The sequence below is a fragment of the Anser cygnoides genome, chromosome 8 (genome assembly GCF_040182565.1).
Source record: "Anser cygnoides isolate HZ-2024a breed goose chromosome 8, Taihu_goose_T2T_genome, whole genome shotgun sequence".
Classification (NCBI taxonomy): domain Eukaryota; kingdom Metazoa; phylum Chordata; class Aves; order Anseriformes; family Anatidae; genus Anser; species Anser cygnoides.
Window position 1 is genome coordinate 6427211 of NC_089880.1, and position 23298 is coordinate 6450508.

Below are 23298 nucleotides of genomic sequence, written 5' to 3' on the forward strand. Positions count from 1 at the left end.
TCTAAATTCAGGATGTCTGCAGCATTCTTCATAGTCACTTAGACCTTACTGCATTGAGCAAAGCATCATCTAAAAAAAAAAATCTCAGAATCCAAGTCAATAAAACTGTTCAGAAAAAAGGTTGCTGAAGGAAAAAAAGGCAAGAAGGAACATACATGAGGTTATTGTATTCCTCCACACCTGTGCTTAACAAAAACACAACCTATGCTTTAAACACCCTTTTTAAAAGGCTATGACTACATTTTGTTTTTTAACAGAGCTCTTGCAACTTCAGCTTACACTATGAAACTTAGGTTCAATATATACATCTGGACCATTAGACATACTGTGTTTACAGAAATACAGGTAGCTTAAAGATAGCTCAAGTAATCCATGTGAAACCACAGATGTGCATGTACATGCACGTACTTCAGAAGAAAGAAAGAAAAGTTTTTTTTCAACTCAAGTTAGTCTTACAAATCCTCGCTCTTGGAAGAATTTGTGGTCTACTAGCATTTATCTAGCTTTGTAACATCTGTCTTTAATTTGCCTACATATTTCTAGTTCAGCAGAGCTTTTGTGAGACAATTATTTTCTGTTTCACAAAGCAATCTCCCCATATCAAACATTTATAAGCATCTTCATCATCTGCCTTTCTAAAAAAAATATTCCATCTGTTCTTGGGACTGATGGTCTACAGCTATGGGACCTGTGGACCAGTCTTGCTGGTCAACACTATATAAAATGGCCATCGTTTACTCTTATGAGCATTACTTTATTTAATAAGGGAATTCTTACTGAAGAGAATTATGACAAAGCAGCCTTCTGACAAATGGGAAATGGGGTAGTACCTTCAGGTTTTGATCTTTCAACAGCACTGCTGCTAATATTTGGTACTTAATTATCAAATCTCACTCATACTGTGTATGACTGGCTTTATGGCTTGTCCATCTTGTAGAGGTAACCAGCTAGCCATGTATTTCATCACACTTTCACTCAAATATTACTGGTGGGGGCTTAAAATTCTTACCTCAGAAGCATTTGACAGACCTTGCAAGATGTCACACGACTGAAAGTATGCATTTTGAACTCATGAAAGCTTGTATCCGCATAGTCTGGTCGTATATTTGACCTAAAATAAAAATTATTTGAAAATCTGTTTTAAACCAAGATTTAGAACATAATACACTATTCACAGCAGGAAATCTGAATCTGTGAACAACTAACTCTATTTACACTTCAATGATTACCACTGAGGTGAACTCAAAACATGGACTTTATCACATACCTTTAAATGAAGTCTGAATCATTATATTTTGCATACATGATCCTTAAAATACATCCGAACTGTTTTAGCTACCACAGTAACTAGAAAACAGTTACTATACATCAAAAAAATTGGGGTGGTCCTGTATGGAGCAGGAGTTGGATCCTTGGGTGTCCCTTCTAACTCAGGATATTCTGTGATTCTATGAAAATACAAGTCTGCTTTTTAATCCTCATTGAGTAGGTTCATTTTACAGACCCAAAGAACACTCACTTCTTCATTCTCAAATATTTTGTTATGTGTATCTACAAAGAAGAGCAGCTCACAGTTTCAGAACCACGCCATTAGAAAAACATAAGCAGCAAATTTGGGACAATTAGGTCACAACTATGCAACAATACACTGGATAACAAGAGCAAATTCAAAAGCAGTTAGAAAATATTTAGGGGTTTTGTTAGTGTTTCTTAAATGAGCTTCTTCAATGCCTACAGCTGTTGCTACACAACCATGATTTAACAAATGAAGTAGAAGATCACTATTTATACTGCTAAAATACTGCAACACGGTAGTTGCAGACTTATTTCCATACATCTAATTTGCCTAAGCACTAATCTATTGCTGTCTCTTGTTTATCCTCTCTACTGATCCCATTTAAAAGTGGGAGTTTAAGTTAAATATGACCCACTCATTTTGTTGCACTGGTGACTGTTTGCAGGCTTATTTAAATTTTATTAAGTAATCCATTTTTTTCTGTCATTTTCCACATTTCCGTGAGGAAAGAGGGGACAGGAAGTTTTAAGTTATTTGTCATCTCTTTTGCTTTAATTCAATGATAACCTCAAATTACGAAAATGCAACTACCTTACACTTACAAAAACAGAACCACTGAAGTGCTAGCTGCATAATTTAATACTCGACGACATTAAGCTAGACTATCCGAGACAAAAAGAATATATGTAGGACACATTAATGGATTTTTAAAGATTATTTATCTTGGAATGTTTAGGACTCCATAGAATTCTGGTATTTCTTGCAAAAACAAAGGAACGCGGGATGCATAGGAATTAAAACAGGGAAAAAACAGAATAAGAATGGAATAATCTACAATACTCAAAAGGAAAGATAAGAAGCTTTCCTGACACACAAAATTACAAATTCAGGCATTAAAGTTGGAGGTACTTATTAGGCAAGTTTCATTTTTATGTATTATAAATAACTTTTGGACTATAACACAGAACAGCCACAAATTGCAGCGAAACAAATATAAGTAAGCATGCAAGCATCAATCTCTCCAGGACTGAATGAAAAGGCTTATGAAAAAAACATTCAGATAACCTGTTTAAGTACCCAGTGTCAGAAAGGTCAGTCTTCTAATCTGCCTGCTGAAAATGAACGTGCTGAAAATGAAACCATACTCAGAAAGCAAATGGGATTTTGCTTTTATGCTCGAGAATAGCCTTTCACACAGTCCTGTTTTAACTCGCTCACTAGTGTCTCTTCTTGCTGTGCTACGCAAGATGTCAGTACTACAAGACCTACTCAAAAAGGCACAGATACTACCTATTCAGAGCAGGAAGGTACAGGTAGGTATCAGGCTAAATTAATCTTCAAAACAGAAGAACTTTTAAAACCAGAAAAACAATGCACTATTTCAGGGTTCTTAACTCTGCAGAGCAAGGCCTGTATTGCACAACACATTTGCAAAGGGTCTGATAAAACCTCTGAGGCTACACAGTTCACTACAGACAATGCTGAAAATTCTAGAATGGGTCACAATACTTACAATTGCAACAAAAGCTGTTTTTAAACCAGTTTTGTCTTTAAACCATTTGATTCAGACCAGCATAGCTTGCAAAACCACGTCACAAGCACCCACCTCATGTGCAGAGACTCATCACGTTTCAAAGCATATAAAATTAATCCTAACATCGTGACCATTTTTCAAGTACGAACCAAAGAATTGCATGCAATTGCTTAACGCAACTATGTGACTAAGTTTCTGTCATATGTAAAAGTTCTCTTCCATTCTTCCCTAGGACTCTTCTACAAAGATCGAAATACATATAAACTACTGAAAATATACCTCCTATTAACAGAACAATAGCAATACATTGGGTTGATACTTCTATTAAAAGGAACTTTTGAGCCATTCAGTTTTATTTTATAACCCCTATTAGAAAAATTTATTGAGAGGAAAAATGAAGCATAGTCCTAAAATGGCAAAGAATGAAGCTGTCCCTTCACAGAGGAGCTGACACAAGGCCTTCCACCTTCCGATAATATAGTAAGTTGTTTTTATTTCACCTATGGACTAAACTATCAGCTTACCACGTCCTAAACAAGACAAGGTTTATCCCGATGAACAGACTTAGTACTTCAGCTTTCTACTGTATGCCAAAATTTGTAAATGCGTCCTGTTTGTATAAGTAGAAAAATATAAACTGGAAACGTGTAATACAATACAAACTTCGGAATGCAATGCAAACTTAAATTTACCTTGTCCATCACGACCTACAGGAGGGCATAGCTCAGATCCAAATACTCCTCAGTTCTTAAGGATCATATAAATGCATCATTTCTCAAAGGTTCTATAAATCACACCAGGTTTTAGTTGAGTGATTCTACTCTGAAGATTGCTTCAACAAATTCTCCTTCTAAACACTCATTTTCTTCACCACCTACAAGCCTTTCATACTCCCTGTCAATTCACTGCCATTGAACTTCACGTATTTACTTGCTGGCTAAAGCCAAACTTGCACAAAGATCCTTTAGAACTGCTGTTTTTAAAAGACCTACATCTGAGCAGCTCTTTTAGGGGTATGCAACAAGTCTTCATAAACCAAAGAGCCTTTTAAATTTTGCTATCCCTTCCACCACTCAAAACATATCATTCCCACCCCTCACCCCAAAGCCAGAAAGAAAAGCAAAAACAAACAAGAAAGCAAAGGAGATGCCACTGAAGTACGTCAATCACACATTAAATGAATCTTGAAGGGACTAAAGCCTCAGAATATTGCAGAAGATTCTGTCCAAGAAAGAGCAGGAATCAGAAGTCTGCACAAAAAGAAAGACTGAGCAGAGGATTATATTTAAATATACTTCCAAATGGTAGTCTCAAAACAAACCATGCCATTATATTCACTGAGAAGAGCATCATTCCCGTTTTCTTAGTGATCATTCCTCCTAGTAGTCTACAATTCGAGGTAAAATGGGAATGGGCACATATCAGCGAAATATATTCTTGAATTTGTGAATGTCGCATTTCAAAAACTTTGGTTTTATATGCATCATTTCTTAGGATTCTCTTTATAAAGAGATAAGTCTATTAAAAATATTAATTACTTAGATGCATCATTTTTTCATGTTAGACAAGAACGCATTTCCTTACCCCTCAAAAAAAGCTGTCACATTTATATGAAAGCAGCTTCCAGTTGTCAATATTCTGACAAAGGCAGTAGAAAAGAACAGTGCAAAATCCAAAATGTTTACTCTGAATGCAGAGTAATGTAAAGCGAATGAAAATACAGTGAGATTAATAACGACATTAAAAAAGATTGAACTGTAACATCCATAAATGTGGAGGTAGAATAAGGAAAGGTTTATCTAAATACATATATTTCACTGCTAACTGTGGACAGGAAGACGCTTTCATATTTAGCACCTTTCAGTCATGCTGCATGATGGCAAATCCAGTTCTGTAGTCACACTATGTCACACCAGCCAAGTCTGATGTAGTCTGCGATGATGCACTGTAGCAGTATATATCAAGTCACATGTTTCTTAACATAAAGTTTGCTCTTAACGTAAAGTTTGAAGCCTAAGAAATCTGGGGGATTGGTATTTTCATTTTCGATATATTACTTTTGAACATTTATATACGTATAGCATACATACATATCAACATATGAAATGTTTGGCATCTAATACCTCTTCTGTGATACCACACAAAAGTTTCAAAGTAGAGATCAAAAACAACTCATCTTTTGTCTATGGCCCATACCACAAGAACCACGGGATTTTTTTTCCATAAAACCTTTTACTCTAAACAGCATATACTGTCTTTTCAGTTTTAAAAAATAGTAAATATATCTGGCAACTTCAAAGGAAAAACATGAGCCATGGCACAGCACACGGCCTTTCATAGTCACCTCCAACCATAAAGGAGGACTTAGCATTCAAGCCCATTACAGCATTCAAGCCCTACACTGATACTCTGAGAGCACAGATGAGAGCTGTTAATGACATGGCATCAAAAAAAACTTACTACCCAACATGCAGGCATGTTCCAAAATACAGAAGAAAATTAATATTAAGCCAGTATTAATTTTAAACTCACAACTACGAATATTGTCTTGAGAAGGAGTATTTCTTGCCAGGAAAATAAATAGGAACTCACACACAACTGTTACAAAAATTCTATCATACAATTGAAACAATTTCTGTGGCCAGTATTAGAAAAAATTGATTTAGGACTTAAACTTGGTCCCTTTCCCCTTAGGCAGAGTGGGATGGAGTCACCAGTCCAGCCTTCTCAACTTCTATCACGGGGTGCCCCACGCTCATCCCAATGAACATATTATCCATCGCTGCTTTTGAAAAATCTTGATAAGCATCTGGAGCAGGAAGTCACCCCTATACCAGCAATACTTAATCTGAGATAAATAGTGACAGAGAATTTTGTCCCCTATTTCATTGTAAAATTGCCTCTTTTTCTTACAAACATTACGGGGAGTCAAAAGTAGCTTCCCTTTTTCTCTTCTACTTTTTCCCCAGACTGTTATAACTCCTACGCTCTAGCAGGGACAAGATGTCAGAATACAGAAACAGAGTGAATCTGTAATTAAGAATTTTTTTCCAATTCTCTCCTTAATTCAGCAGCAGAATTTTTGTAAGGGACAACCATGAGTGCCCTCTCCTGTACAGCACTATATCCCCATAACCAGATTTACTCCAGTCACTAGAGCAACGTCCTTGGGCTGCCCCAGAGCCTTTTTAGTAAAGCTTTCTCTTTTCTAGTTTCTTGCAGAATATTAGTCCCACTGGGACCAATTCACTGCTACACCACCACCCAGAGACCTGCAGATGCATGTCTTGCTAGTCCCCTTCATCATTTGGGCACTCAATTCCTATCCCTGCATAAGCCATCAGAGCCACCATTGAAGGAAAGGAATGACCATCTGCTTCAGTCAGCCCTGCAGCTCTGGGCAGATCTCACCTGCGAAGTTTGGAGAGTGCAGGGCAGGAAAGAGTTACCAGGAGACTTACACAATCACACCCGATATCAGGCTTCTAAGCACTCCATTTTTGCTGACATCGTGCCAATGAAATATTCCCCTTTTAAAAAGGCCACAAATCTGCAGTGATGCAGTTGACTCTTACTTCTCAGAAAAGTAAATTGATGCACAGACCACCTTTTCTTCAGCCACCCACATAACACCTTTATAAACAGTGTCAGAAACTGTCACATTATTAACAGTCCCCTCAAGCTTTTGCAGAGGGAATTCATTCTAGTAATCACCTTCGCCTAGGTTAATGGCACGACTGACCACAGAATAACGTCACTGACAGTCCAAGATTATCTTGCCACATGTACAGGTACATCTCAAATTACCATAATATTGCGCACATGAATACAATGCAACAGTTGAAACTATATTTTTATTACTTTCCTATAGCAGTTGGGATAACAGTTCAAAAACCTGAAGTAACTCCAAACCTTCAAGACAAACATGTCATGAACAAAGCACTAATACTGAAGTCCAAGTAAAGCGACGAACCTTGGCAATCTTGAAATATCTAACAACATGAACTCTATGCCTCATTTTACAAAACTGAATTTTGACCGTCTTGGGTCTAATGTGTTTCCAAGATACACAATACAGTGGAAAGAGTACAACATCAATACCAAGCAAGTTAGATGGGATGTGTTGCTGGTATTTCTTTGCTTAATATGAATCATTTTCTGTTGAGAAAACAAAGATCAGAATGTGCCCAAATACCAATAGCATACAACAGGCATTTGGCTAATATGTAGCAACAGTTTAGTTTTTATCAGCCTTCTGACATTTGTTCATTTTCAACAAGAACTATACAAAAATACCTTTCACAACAGGAGGTCAGACTAAACAAACAAACTAATTTCTTCAGTGGCTTAGGCACAAATATGCTTTCTTTTTACCATCAATTTAATTTTCTCTACCCAGTTAAGGCTTATAAAATAAAATACACCAAGAAAAATACTAAAATTTCAGCCCCCAAAACTCTCTTATATCACTCTCTAAAATTAAGTATGCAATTATTAAATATATAATTACAATGGATAACATAACCCAAGAGATTAAATAAAGGAAGGCTAAAATAGCTTACTGTAGCTCCTCCCATTTTCCCCACATGGAGAACAGGGACACGAACATCCCAGTCTTCATTTCAACAATGGTCATATTTCTGAAGACACACCATGACACATCCTTACTTCACAAATTCTAACGTACTGACTGGATCTTCCCTTGGATGTTTTACTTCCGTTGGAGATCCTTCAAGGTAGATCTGCCCTTCAGATCTTTAGCCTCAGAGACTTTAAGAACTATTGTCTGAAGTTTATTTTTCATGTGCATATTACCGAAAGCCTGCTGGCTGCCAACAAATTAACAGAAATATAGGAAAGGAATAATTTGAAGTATTAGGTTGATTAGACTAATTAAATTCTTATAGGAAGTTTAAACTTTAAATAAGAAATTAATGAAATGCAAACATGACTTCTTCTGGAAAAGAGCATACAAGAGAAGAGACGGATATTATAAAATGTAAAGAGCAGAAGCAACTAGAATTTGGGGTCTTTGGCCTCTTGGTTACGGGTACCAAACTCTTCATGCAGCACTCGTGAAAATAAGTCACACAGCCGCAGAGCAAGCAGCAAGTCTACCATCGTGGAGCATATTCTGCAGGCATAGGGAGTTAAATGAAAGCCCCTAGGAACAACACAAAGAAAACAAATCTCTTTTATTCTAAATCTATTCACTATTACCTCTAACACTACCAGCTCGAAATGGTGGTTTAAGCCATCTGCCTGCGAGGTCCACTGCTGTTCTCCACTAGTGACTGGTTCTTCTGTCTCTTTCACTGCATTTTGAGGGCCGTTTCTTCTAATTGCTTCCTTGGCAGCTTTTCAATACTAGCTAGATTTCGGCAATTAAGACCTGTACAGATCCTCCCCCTTCCTTCCCTGGGTCAAGGCCTCTAGGAAGGTGTTGCTTCTACTCATTACAAACATTTCAATTAAAGTTGAAAAATTGCTTCTCTGGAGTACTTAATTAACAACTCAACTTCCCCTTCCAGACTCCAAGTAATTTTAATCTAAATTTATTTTTCATAAATGGGAAAGAAAAAAATAACTATTACAGGAAAAAAAGAGAAATTTAATATTCCTCAGATTTTTGCACATCACCTTTCCACCATGCAAAGCATATATATGATTCATTGCAAGAATTGCAGCATATATAGAAGAGTAAAAAAAAAAAAATACATCCAACTCAGACAAACGAGTAAGTGACCCTTTGCAAATGGATGGAAGAAGATCCTTTCAAAAGTGAATTAGCAGCAAAACAAGACAGGGTAACAGCAAGAGCAGGTGCTGACCTAGACGCTGCCGAGTAGATCATTTCTTCTGTTACAAGACACAGAGAAAGCAAAAGCATTGTAAACACTGACTGAATGGAGCCACTTTTCTCAGGAGGATGTTAGGAGGAAATTCTTCACTCTCGGGTTGGTGAGGCACTGGCACAGGTTGCCCAGAGGGGTTGTGGATGCCCCATCCCTGGAGGTGTTCAAGGCCAGGTTGGATGGGGCCCTGGGTAACCTGATCTAGTGGGTGGCATCCCTGCCCGTGGCGGGGGAGGGGGGAGGGGAACTAGATCATTTTTAAGGTCCCTTCCAACCCAAGCCATTCTATGATTCCATGATTAAAGTCCAAATATGTTGTTCCAGATGATCATAACTAAGTGGGACAGACAACTTGGATAGAAGAGGAACCTTCTCCTCCCAGAACAGCAATCCCACAAGCACGTTTCTGTGTGACCAAGAAAAGCAGAAAACACACTGTTACGGGTGCTCTTGGTTTGGGAACACGCTGTCCAGCAGAGTCACAGGTTCTCAGACTAACAACTTTCAGTTTTCCACCAAAAGGGAAAAAAACGTTATATCTTAATCAGGCGGAGAGGGGCCAGGTTTTTGTTGTATTTTGTTTTTAAATATTAATGCTATTTAGGTTAGGTTTTGAAGCTCCTTTTCACATATCGGTCACTTCAAGAAATGCAATCTTATCAGAAGGTACACAAGATTTGACTGTATGCAATGTATGCAAAATATCCCATAATTTCAAAAGTGTATTATATTTGAAAACGAGTAGCCATTCCATTCAATTAAAACATGGCTTTAGAAAAATCATTAAATGTATGTATGCCCAACCGTGAGCCCTGAGGCATAACAAATAAGCAGGTGCATGAAGTATCAGCTAAGGAGTCTACAGTGAATCAAAACTGTTTTAAGTATTAAAAGAAGAAATACTACAGGGAGCTCAGATAAAACTCAATACCTTGAACTCTCTTAGACTCTCAACCCTGATTTAGACCTTTGCATTTTAGAGCTGCTATTATTCTGCACTCCATGTTATGCTTATAAGAATTTAAAATGCTCCAAACAGAACAGTTCAGTATTATGGACACCCTGAGCACACACTGCTAAAGAACATTTTCAAGCATATGTGACAAGAAATCTGATGCGGTAATCATGCAATATAGCCTACCAAGACAATGGCACAGATTAACTGCTACAGATGCTAGAAATTTTCGTTCTGTTTTCACTTAGACTAATAGTTGACAACACCACAGAAAATGCATCAAACCTAGATCAGCCAAAGTTATTAACTGCCATCAGAAGTTATTTACAGAAGGACTCAGCCTAAGTTAAAATTCCTACTTAGTTGCTCAAATGACCAACTTTCAAAGTTTTATACACCTTATAAGTTAGCCATGTCAGCTGGATGCATCTTAGAAAACTTTAGAAAATTTAGTAAGCCAATAAATATGGCAGACGTTAGCCACTTTTTCTAAGTGTTTTAATTTCTATCCATGTTATTTTTTATGAATCAGAAAACCGTGTATGTTACTGTCAAAGCCGACAAACAGCTTACAGCAAAACCTCCTATGAACAATCTCATGAAAAGTTCCTGCTCTGTCATGCAGACTTCCCTAAGAATCACATTGCCCACAAACAGCAGAGCCATTTCACATATCCTCTCTTTCCACATGAAACTTGGTGGCTGAGCTATTATCACCATTTCAACTGATCACTTCATACAACATGCTAGCATCTAACAGAAAGGCACCTGTGTAATCAAGTAACCAAGCAAAAGGGCAGGGACACAAATACAAATAAATCATTTGGGTATTTACAAGGATTTTATAATTAACTGTAAAAAGATGAAAAGAGGAAATAGTGTTCTTAAAGGGTATTCTCACTAGAGGTGCGTGATGCCTTTTTCCAAAGGATGATTTCCAGCTTCTTTTCCACCTTCTCTCCTCAAGGAGCAACACTGATTACTTACAGCTAATTTATTTTCCCTGTTCCAGATAGGCTGTTATATTTCAGAACCATCTTTGAAGAAGATATTTACTAAATCAATCAATCAATCAATTCTCCATATGTTAATACTCAGACATTCTGGTTTGTCACATCAAAGAGTCTCCACCGAGAATACATGTTATATAATTAAATTAACCATATCACAAGTAAATTGTGCTTTTGATCACGAACGCACAACTTCTAAGACTTTGCTAGGAAATTTACTTATTTGATCATATGATGAGTAGCTTTTCTGAGATCAAAGAAATCATCATGTTAACTTTTTAGAACTGTAATGCATTGTTTCGAACAAGATAATGGCTCTCCTTTGTCCTTATCAGCTTCTTCCCTGAAAAGTATGGGAGATAGACTGCTTTGAGCTGATCTATTCTCATTATAAGGTGTATGGACACCGCCACCTGATACGAACAAAGCTCTGTCACACTTGATTATTTGTAGTCAAAAGCGTACTTCAAGTACTTCATATACTTTAAATATTCACTGGCTGAGTCTTACAAGAGCATTCTGTAAATTTGGATTTGTAAACTTTAGTTGCTCACTGTGATAAACGTCAGATGTTCTATCACAGATTCACATTTAATGAATATAAGTGTCTGTTTTGGTGTACAAAATGTAAAACCACAGGCTGTATAGGACCATAAATCTGTGAATTGCAGGACAAACACCTAAATCTTTTAAGCAGGCAAAAAGGATAGCATGGGTTTGCAGGGAGAAACTAGGACATTTGTTCACATGGTCAAAGTAACAGGACAAAATCAGCATTACATGTTTAGAGACTGAAAAAAAAATAACACCTTACACAAAAGCAGTATTTAGACAGTGGTACTTAAGTATTATGATGTGGTATCACTGCAGTCTTAACTCATGTTGATATTCAAGTTTATGAAATGCTTACTAATTTTCATAGCAGTATAACTCACACGTTATAAGGTAATTTGTGGAAACATAAGGACAGGAAAATCTATTTTTTGTGAACCAGAAGATACAGTATCAAAGTATATTTATCTCCAAGTGTTTACACACTGTTTTCATAAATTGTTTTGCTTTCACATTCTGTGCTATCCTTACACTGCACTCTTAATCATATGCAGAATCTTCACACGGTTTTTGCTGTGCCCAGAATAATCTAAACAAATCACATAGCTATAAATATATTGTGAATGGTTGCTTGTAACCCTGAAAAACATTTGATCACAAACAACTGGAATCTAAGCAAAGAACAGGCAGCCATTCTTCTTTGGCAGACAAGAACTTTGTAATCATTTTTGCAGTACTGAAATATTTATACTGATGGAGAAGAATGGCAAATGTTTGTTTATTGCTTTGGTAACCACCTATTTGAGGTTGGTATAAGAGAAACACCTTTCCAGGCTATTTGAAAAACGCAACTGGTATCTAAGGTTTTTGAAGTACCCTGATAAGAAAGCTTTAATTTGTCAGTGTTCAATATGTCAGAGCTCAAATATTCTCTCAGAAGGAGTCTTAATGCATATGCATTATTAATGCTCTATCTGAGGGAACAGATCTATTTGAGCTGAATCTGACCAATGTCATTAGTCACAGAGTGCAAAGCAAATTTGGAAATAATAGGTAAGAGAGCAATTTTCACCTACTCTGTGGTTTATATTAGTTTTCTATAAAATCTGGAAAACCAATGAGCTCTATCTACAATTTATGTAGCTTGCCTAATCTAAAATGTTGTACACACACCTATCAAGTCTGAGAATCACTGAATCTCAGGATTATTTCCTTTCAATCAGATGATGTGTTCTGCTTCCCTTGAGTTAAACAGTGTGAACTGATGTCTAATTGAAACAATTTTTCAAGAATATATTAGATGGTACCTGACCTGCTGCACAAACTCTAAGTGATGTAAAAATTTAATATAACATAGTTAAGATTAAAAAACACTTTTTTTTGTGGAGATTTTGTGTTTTCTGTTTGTTTGTTTTTTTTAGGACTATACAGCTTTCAAATGTGAAAAAGCTTCTCTATGAACGCAAAACTAAAAAAAAAATCAGATTCATTAACTCCACGCAATTAATGTGTACACTAATCACTATAATGATGTTGGGTTTCCCACTGATGTTTCAGGGATGATGTTAATATTGCGATTTTCACTAACAATGTCAAAGCAGAACCTACAATCATAGTACTTCTGAAGGTGAAATTTTAACTAGTTACTTTTTAAAAGGCCTGTTTGTCTGCAAGATGTTTCACACACTTTTTAGTTTGTGAAAGATGTTGAGTAAAGCCTAATTAAAAGGCATGTTACAACACTGTTGCATGAGGCTTTGCAATATTGGTTCAGTGCATCTTGAAATTCAGCAGTACTAAACTCAAGCAAAGAAGGCCCCAAGCAACCTAAGCCCTGCTATGGGCTAGAGACTGAAGTAGCCAATCTCCACACACCCCTTCCAACCTAAATTCTTCTTTGGTTTCATTTTAAAGTGCATTTCTGCATAATATGTTCCTATCTAGTAAAATATACTCAAGCCAAATTTGCTGATGGCCATTTTTAGAGCGAATTACAAAGCACAGTGAGAAACCAGAGAAAGACTTAATTCAATTAGCAAACTAGACATCATGATTACAAACTGAATTCAGTACAAACCAGCATAAGATACGGCATACTGTATTACACTAATGGATTCAGATATTAAGCCAGTGTGAAAATTCAATACATGGCCTTTCAAGAAAAAGGTCTCTAATGCCATTGTGAGGACGACCTCATACACCTGGCTCCATGCCCTATGGTGATCAAGAAGCGTTAACCAACTAGGCACAAAGAAATTTTAGTAGGTTGAAGAAAATGTTCGGTGTCCCCATGAGACATAATAATTCACATCTTTTATATCAGTATTTGTTCGTTCATCTTATAATGAAATAAAAAAGAATGAATCTCATCACAGCAATGACAAGAAAAGCAGTTGCCACATAAGGAATTAACCCTGATAATTAGCCCAGTAAGTAGTTCCAAAGACACAGTAGTACAGCTGAGGAACGTATGCTCATACAATACAGAAAGAGAACTTCAACTTTCAAACATTTCTTTTAATAAAGAACAATTAGCATGAAATTCATTAATAAAGATATTAGTCTCTTTTTTTAAAAAAAAAAACAAAGCATCTGTAGGAGAACTTTCTAGGAAAAAGCAATACCAACCAGTGCTATCTTTTACTATCATCTGAGTAACGCTGAAATGTCATATACTATATGTAATTTTTATTTATGAGACAAATTCGTTCTGATTCTTCTGGGTTTTGTGTGTGTTTTTTTTGTTTTTTTTTTTTTTTTGGTTGGTTGGTTGGTTTTTTTTTTTACGTGCAGGAGAAAAGAACAGATTAGATGGGACATGTTACTAGAAAAATCTATCAAAGTTGTGTCTGACAGTTGCAACCTGTTTTTGAGGTTTCAATGGCTTGGCTACAGCAAATAAACCATGCACTATCACACTGCTAACAAACTTTCTCTTAATACGTCATCTCTAGCGTGGCTCAGTAATTTGGTGCAGTAATTTAGCTCTACGCTCCTCCTATTATTATTATCTTGAATATGGAATGACTGCATTTAAACCAATGCTATTTGACATGCTAGATTAAACAAAGGTTCCACATCTAGTGCAACAAGTCTTTGCAGTACTATCTATAAAAAGGTGGTTATTTACCCATACAGCTATAAGCTCATCTATTATTATTAACAGAGTTCCAAGAACAAAGTAGCAACTGCTTGAATTAACCACTGCTGCTGCTAAGCAGCTCCTCTGAGGCCATTAGCAGGTACGCTCTCGCTGTGCATGCCAAACTTCCACTCACACAAATGAGAGGGAACGGACACACCAAGAGCGAGCTAATCCATTCGCGATACCCAGGCTACTGCTAAAACTCACTCCACTGGTCTCTGCTAACTTCATGAAAACCTCTCAAATTCAGAGTCCAAAGCTTTAGCTTCAGGAGCTTGACTACAATGTTGACTGTGCTGCCTCAATATCCTGCTTCACTTTACGATGATCTAGTGCTTCCAGCTAACTGGCAATTTTGAAGTTTGTACAAATTACATATACATCCAAAAAAAGGGGGGGGGGGGGGGGGGGGGGGGGGGGGGGGGCGCGGGGGAGGGGGGAGGGCAGGAGAAGACCCAGCCTCACCTTTGGTCAACAGCACCAGTGCTGCTGTGTTACAGTGCCACTGCTGCTGAGAATGTAGTCTAAGTAGTGGCTCCATTAATCATCTTTATCAAAGTCTTAGGAAAAATAATAATTATGGGTTTGTGGTATTATGTATTTTCTAAATAAAGCAATAAAGTCTCAGGAAAACAGCAAATATACGTATATAGTAGAACTGCCATATTAATACAAACTTACTCAGTTTCTTACAAGCAGTAACCAACTGTAGACCCAACCTCCCTCATGAGGAACACCTCACCACATACTACAGTAACAACAAAGCAAGCCAAGTGGTAGAGTATTTTTCATAGGTTTGTGAAAATAGTTTTCTTACAAAGTTACTAGTTAACTTGTCTGAAAAATAGCACTCAAAAATTGCACTGGGATTTCATCTTTCCTTCAAAAGATTTTCCATATCAAATGTGCCTAATGTATTCCTGCCCTCCAAGCTGAAATTAAGCCCAGCCTGCAAAGCAGCGTTCTCCTCTATTTCATACTTCATCAATAACAGAAGCCTTCCGTACCCAGAGACGAATTCTCATCTCAGTTACACCAGAGCAGCAAAAGAATAATTCAACACATTTCACTGGATTTAGGGCTTGTCTACACTGAAAAGATTTTTAAACAGCTCTTTTCTTGAAATACATTCACAGGTTCAGGAACTGAAGTAAGGTATCTGTACAGTAAGTGCCTTTTCAGCAATATAACTATAATCACAATTGCTCGTACACTGATACAAACATCTAACCTACAAAAAAGTAAAATTGCATACTATTTAACAGTTATGCAAGAAAAAAACATTCTAGTGGAAACAAGGCTCATTCTTAATTTAAAAATGAGATCCCAATTTGTTCTCTTGTTATGTTCTTGGATTAACACTTGCAGAGACCTGATTTCATACAGAATGCTATCAATAAGGCAACAAAACTGCATTGAAATTTCTGTCTGGAACTCAGTAAACAACATCATTTTTAATAATCAAGCAAGTATCTAATAACCCATCCCCTCTCAACTGTGCTATTTCTGCAGTCTCAGTAAAATTTTCAAGTAACAAGAAGTATCTTGCCCATAAAAGTACCAATGCTAATTGAGTATGATGAATAATAGCATAATTCTAATCATGGCTACTTTTCAGAATGGATTCACATTAGAATAGTTATCCTACACAGTAGGCCATGAGACCCCTGAAAACAACGAATCAAAGAAACCTGCAAAACAAAATACGTCATGTTGTTTATTCCCAAATACAAACTCCTGTGCCTCAGTACATATCAGAATATAATTATTGCTATGTACACCCACGTACGTTTTGGGAGAGCTGCAGTGGGAAATATGCTATCAAGTCAAAAAAAAAACGTAACAGACTCGGGGAATGTATAAAATCTTCAGGAAGCACCAAAGCTCCAGATTCTTTTTAATCCAAGTGGTTATAAAATAAAATGGAGCAAAAGAATTGGCTAATGCAAATCATGCCCCTATATCACGTTACTCCTCAGCCCTGACCCACAACAACCCTGCTGCTCCAGTTCCCTTGCCTCTGTGTTACAGCCTTGAATCATGCGGGAAGACGCTAACCCAGAGGTATGGGTTTACGAGAGGGACAAACATCCACGCAAGACAAGGCTGGCACCACAATGCTCATTTTCAGTGAGAAACTCCACCTGCCCAAGAAGAAAGAGTAGCACATCAACTTGTCAGCCCTGCAGGTCCCAAACCACCGGCTGCAAACAGCACTAATGGAAGGTGGATGAGGCACATGAGAGGGAGACTCAGACTCTCAAACCAGCAGTCGTGGAGGAGCTGCACATCCCCTGCACACAGAGCGATGGACAGAACCTGAGGGCACTGGAAACCAGAGAGCAAAGAGCAGAGGGCATGAAAATGGGTGCACAACCTGCACACAACTGTAATGATATTTGGGAATATCTGAGGACATACTCATGGGGAAAAAACATAACTCTTACTGCTCTCCGTAACTGACTTTTGTTGCTGTATTGGGTGGGATTTTTTGCGCACAGGTCAGAAACAGGAAGCCTGAAGAGTGATCAATAGCTGCAATGCTAAAGCTGCTAAATCTAAGTTCCCCATGCCTTTCATACATGTTCTATCTATGTTTAAGTAAATATCAATAATGACATTTTTAAAAGTGCAGCAGAGAGCAGCCAGAAAGATAGGAAAAGGTGAAGTACTTGGCTTTCTGCACACATACAAATAAAGCCTCTTCCCATTCCCCACTCTGCTATCCAGGTTTTTGTTGTTGTTGTTGTTGTTTGTTTGTTTGTTTTTTGTTTTGTTTTTGTTTTTTTTTTTTCCCCCCCCCCAAAATATGCCATTTTGTCGTTGCTAAAATCAGCAAGATGGGAACTTTGGTTAGAGGGCCTCATAATATCTGTCCAGCTTGGGCTCTCCTCCCTTCTATTCACATTTACATCATTAACAGTCATCCCACTAAGGTTTTAAATAAATACATTTAGCTTGTAAGCAAGTTTCAGTTGTATCAGCTCATAGCAGCCTTTCTTCCCCACTCCACATACCTTTGCAATCACATCCAAAACAGTCTTGATTAATTCTGTTGTTTTCACTCGGTATATCTCACTCCCCCTCACACTTCTTTTTTTTTTTTAAAGTAAGGCAAGCATCACCTTGTCATCTGATTCCCTTGTTTACATGTTTTAAATTTAATCAGAATACCTGAGGTGTCAACAATCATGTTTGTCTTTCCAACAAGAATCAGAAATGGAAATAAAGCTCATGCTGCATAGCAATAATGTAATCTGCAGTGCTACATGTGAACAACTTTTCAAGAAGTCTAAAGCAGACTGCTTCTTTCAGTTCAAAATATACAAAGAAAATCAGCCTTTTGAAACAAGATGTAATAAGCTGAGCAACTTATTCCAAATACTAAAGAATAGATTAGTTAAAAGCCACTAGGAAAAATGGCAGAATCCTCTCCCTTAAATCATCAGCATCACTTCTCAAAAATATATTTCAATTAATCAAAACACTAACGTAAGGGGAAAAGAGTCGCCACTACGTTAGATATTTATTGCTAAAATAATTGATGTTTTCCCCTTGTTGCTTAAGATAATACTCCTGAAACAGTCTTCGCAGCAAATTTGTGAAGTAATACATAGCCTAGAGTGCCCTCTTTCTTTTCCAAGAGGAGTTTCAGGGAAACACTCTGTTCATGAAGATGTCAGTCAGCACTATTGATTTTGAGAAAGTCAAATAAAACAGGTAACTAGTCTGTATAAAAAAGTAAAATATGTAAGTAGCTCAGCTTAAATTAAGTGACATCCTTAGACTTGAGAGGAACATGATTTTACTTAAAATATATATACATATATATACTTACAGAGCCATCTGAAATTGTTCAAGCCATTTTTTCTTCAAATCTTTAGTTTTGCAATAAACTTCTAAACCATTTTGACCTTGGATATGAATGAGGTAGAAGCCATAAGACCACTGCATGAAAACAATAGCAATAAACAGGTCAATTATGGACAAAAAAAATCATCTCTACATTTTGTAATAAAAATCCTGATTTTGGAAACACCATACTGTTCTGTTCACTTGAGAATGGCTTACTCAAATGTTTTAGTAACATCAGAACAAGCTAAGTTAAAATCCTTAAATATTCATTTTTGCTTGCAGTTAATACATAAAAGTTTGGAAATTAATTGTATATATACATTCTTAACTCTTATTAAAAGGTTTGAACTGCGGCTAAAGATATACATTTTGCATGAATTACTATCAAATATTTACCTTTTTATTTTCTTTATCAGTAGTGGGATTATTTGTAATTTTGTATTTCTGAAGATCTATTATTTCCTTCATTTCATAATTATCACCTCTCCGTTTGCAAACAATTACAGCTAGATCAAACAAAAAGATATGCCTACAAAAATACAATATGAAAAGGGTTAAAAACACTATGGATAGACAACACCCTAAGTCTTATCTTATAAACGTTTTCCTGTTGCATTTACAATTTTCAAGGTGAACAATTAAACTACTGAATAACAGAAAAAGAAACACTAGAAGTACTCTTGCTAGAGACTTACTACTTGTAAGGGACTCAGATGATCTTACATGATAACGTAATAGCTAGCTTCCCATGAATCACCTTGCAAATTCACTTGCTAAACAGTGATGAGCTCTAAGATTGCACACTGAAATGAGAGTGCTCTCACGAATCACTAAGCTGACCTCAAGTCTGAAAAGAGAGTGTCACTTTACAGGTATTTTAATAACAAACACCAGAAGCCATGCCATCACCTGTCTTGCCTTGCACGTTTGTCTAATGTAGTGATCCTTATTTCCCCATCACCTTGAGGCCTTCCATACTGTAAGAGGGAGTGATTCTGAAACAAAGAGTACGTATGATTCAGCAGAGCAACAGCAGTAAGATCGCACATTCAAATCTTAGACCACTCCCTCCTTTCACCCCACAAAAGGGCTTTTCAGGTCCATTAAAAAAAAAAAAAGGCATCTTTTCCTCATTATCATCTAAACTAATTACTGTGAGGCATCAGTCCATTCCATATTTGTCTTCAAACAGATACATTTTCTGCATTACAAAAACACCTGAATCACTGTACAAATACACACATTTAACTACACAAATACATTTAACTACATATAGGCCCCCAGCTCAGATTTACTGGAATTTTACAGAATCCCTGCAGGTATTTCTGTGAATATTTATATCATTCTAGGCCAAGGAAATCATACTTGCATTTGAATTTCACCAATAGTACTATAATCTCACATGAAATTGGGAAAAAATTAAGTACTTCATTGTATTTGATCAGAAGTTATTAAAAATTGTATAAATGCAAACTATCACATACCAAATTCTCTATTGATAGTTGAAATTGTCTAATTTCACGGAGTGTTTCGTTATCTCTCTTCACTTCATTTACATATTGAGCCAAGTCCTAGAGCATCAACAGGAAAAGGGAGGAAAAAATCCAAAACAGTCCACTTAAGCCAAAGGCAGAATTAAAAATAAATTTGCCAAAGCATATTAATATGCACATTTAGTTATTTAAAAATATATACATCTTCCATGTTCAAGAGTTACTGATCTGTATGCCTAGATATAGAAGGAAAAAAGCCTCTGCTTATCTTAAATCATATTTACAACTTTCTTCATTGTATCTGTTCAAACCCAAATCTAGTAGCAAGAAAGAGGAGAACATACTGAATATTAGAAAAGGGCCAACTTTCTGAATTTTGTTAATGTCCTATTTTCAAAACTAAAGACAGAAATGTAATTTACACAGCACAATTATGGTCTGAAAAAGCAACCAACAACATCCAATACCTGAGAATAAGACAGAGGGTAAAAAATAGCATATAGTAGAAAACATATGCAATGCTGCTCAAAAGCAGCATGTAAGGTATAAACATGTCTGTGTGCTTATTAGGAGGGAGAGAAGAAGCTACTGTACAGCAGTAGTGTTGTACAGCAGAGAGAAGGTATTGCACTGATTTTAGGAGGCTTTTAATCGGATATATTACCTAAAGTCACAGGTTGAGATCGTTATGGTCCCCCTTACCAGAACATACGTTGTACACATTTCACTAAAGCCTTTAAAAAGCTCTGAACATGCTTGAGTAATAGTGACAATTTACTGGGGTTTCTCTGTTTATGGCTAGAGATAAGGAACAAGCGGCAGTGGTAATTGGTGAGGTCAGAGATGCCGAGAGCAGCAGTTAGAAAAGGTATTCTGATCTTCACAACTTGCTTTTACAGTATCCTTCAATATGGTCACAAATTTGGAAGGTGGAAAAATGATGCATCTTGCTAAGACATTTTTAATCAGAATCCAAGAATAGCTGCATGCTAGTTTCCCAAATGAAACCAGACAGGATACATCACATCAGTCTTAAAAGAGTTGGTACAGAAATTATGTAACTTTTTTCTTGCTGCTAAAAAGAAACCGACAGCCAGATTTCCTCCCAGAATCTTCTTTCCAGGGTGGCAGTACCACCTTGTTAGCAGGACATTTTTTCCAAAGATTACTTTCAAGCAGACACACCAGGGCGTTTAGAAGCAACATACCTACACTGCACAGTTACTGCTCTGGCAGTTTACTAAGAGACAATACAGTAAAATGAGAAGGGAAACAATGTTGTGACCTTAATGAGAGATGCTAATTCCTGTAGTGTTATTTACTATTATTGGCTGGTTATGTTCTGCCAGCCAGGACACAACTGCCACAACCACTCTGAAACGAGATTTTTTAATCTTATTTTGAGTCCAATCACCAAAAACAATGACACACACAAAGGGGAAAGAAAAGAGAGAAAAAAAAACTTTTTTTTTTTCCTAACCAATTACCAGTAATCAAGATGCATGCATGGATCGCCACTAGATGGAAGCAATGTTATACCACCCTCGTTTCAGGCATCTACCTGGGAGATTATCATGATGGCTCTCTGCATTCACTCCACAGAACTGAATGACAGAAAGGGGAGCCAAAAACACCTTTTGTGAGCTACTCTGTATTCTGGGCATTCAGACATTGACATAATGAAACCCAAAAAAGTGTGACCCAAAACTAACTTATTCTGACTTCAGCATCTTCTATGAACCATACAGATTACAACAGGAGGCGTAACCTTTGCTGTGTTAGCTTCCCCCTCCAAGGGAGGGAAGAAAAACTCAATTTCACCACATGAATTGCACAATTCATGTAGCAAAGTTAAATGAAGCAGAAATTACACTGTGCAGAGGAACACAACGTAATATTAAGGCAGTACTGCTATTCTAGAAACCATTTGTTTGTGCCACTTGTAGAGGGGCAGGTACTACTACCGTACCTCCAGAAAGATACAAATGTTTTCAAAGGTAAAGACAGAGATCATACTAAGACAACAGGAAAAGAGTCTTGTGATTCTTGTAAAGGAAGAGAATATCTACACCTCACTGGGAAACCACTGACCCTGATTAGAATTGGCTTACCATGGTAGAAGTATTTCTACATTTTCGAAGTCAGACCAGCATCATTGAAACACCTGCTTTTTAACTCAATACATGACATCAAATTGATTTTTAAAAGTAAACTGAAATGAGGAAGCTCCATTCATAAACACTCCACTTCAGAAAGTTACTGAATTTGTTTAAAGACTTCAGCAAAGCTTTCAACTATATACTTGCCCTAATGTACTCACGAAGTTCACAGTGACTTGAGAAAACATCTATTTGACCTGCTGTGAAGATCATCTCTTCCAGGAAATATAGTTGTGAACTACCATTTTAACTGCCAACATGGATATAAATACTTCACTGGCATGAACGCTTACCTTCATTGCATCAAGTGCCAGTTTTAGATTTGCCTTCTCCATGGTATCAGTAGTGTGCTTTACCAGCTCCTGTTGACAAGAGTAATTACAACTTTTCACCTGCTGTCTGACAGTTTGAACAACAACTGAAGCTATTATTGCTTGCCCCATCCCTCCTAACCCCCCAAAGAAACCTAGAAACAGGAAACACAACCCAAGAATTCATATTTTCTTCTCTATACTGACCACCTATAATTGAGTGGAGACTGCTGCAGAGATAACTAGCAAGATTTAAGAATGGCATAGCCTAAACACGCAAGATTTAAGAATGGCATAGCCTAAACACTGATTGTGGTGTTAACGAACAATCTTTCGAAGTTAATTTGGTCTGTGTGTCACTTAAAACTTGCCAGTCGGACCATTAAAGCATGTGCATGCTGAAAGCACATGTAAACACGCAAGTTCATTTGCTGATTGCCATACAGCATATAATCCCTTTCCAATGTACACACCTGTCTGCAGACAGGGATGTATGCTGGCATTAAGATCTCAGCAAAACTGTGCAGCTACTTAAAAGAAGTTACTGTTTCATTTTAACACAGATAAAGCGGACTCAAAAGACACATTTACATCACATGCAAATGTTTAAAGATATTTTTTAGCCACCTTCCATTTGGAAAAAAGTGTTGTTGTTGTTTTTTTTTTTCCTGAAGTGAAAAAGTAACCTCTTAGGGAAACAGATTTTTTTCCTTATAATTTAAGAAAATTATACATTCTAGGTAACAAAATAACTTGCTAAAATCCTAGAAAAAAAAGGGAATAAGTATTTGTACTTCACATTGCATTTCCAACAGAATTACTGGATTTTTTTCTTTCAAAGTCTATAGAATATTTCTTGTACAATGCAAACTTATTTCATGTTATCTCAAACATCAGGACATAGTGACATATT

General features: G+C 36.8%; 1 protein-coding gene across 6 annotated transcripts in view; it reads right to left on the minus strand.

Moving 5' to 3' along the window:
* Nucleotides 1-23298, minus strand: part of VAV3 (vav guanine nucleotide exchange factor 3) — a 275359-nt gene that overhangs the window by 167272 nt on the left and 84789 nt on the right. For all 6 annotated transcript variants that reach the window (XM_048066888.2, XM_048066894.2, XM_048066889.2 and 3 more), the window contains 6 exons: nt 22368-22436; nt 19907-19993; nt 19332-19417; nt 18819-18951; nt 18406-18515; nt 1010-1111 (listed from right to left, as the gene is read on the minus strand). In XM_048066888.2, coding sequence (XP_047922845.1) covers nt 1010-1111; nt 18406-18515; nt 18819-18951; nt 19332-19417; nt 19907-19993; nt 22368-22436 — 587 coding nt within the window. The remainder of the gene's footprint in view (nt 1-1009; nt 1112-18405; nt 18516-18818; nt 18952-19331; nt 19418-19906; nt 19994-22367; nt 22437-23298) is intronic.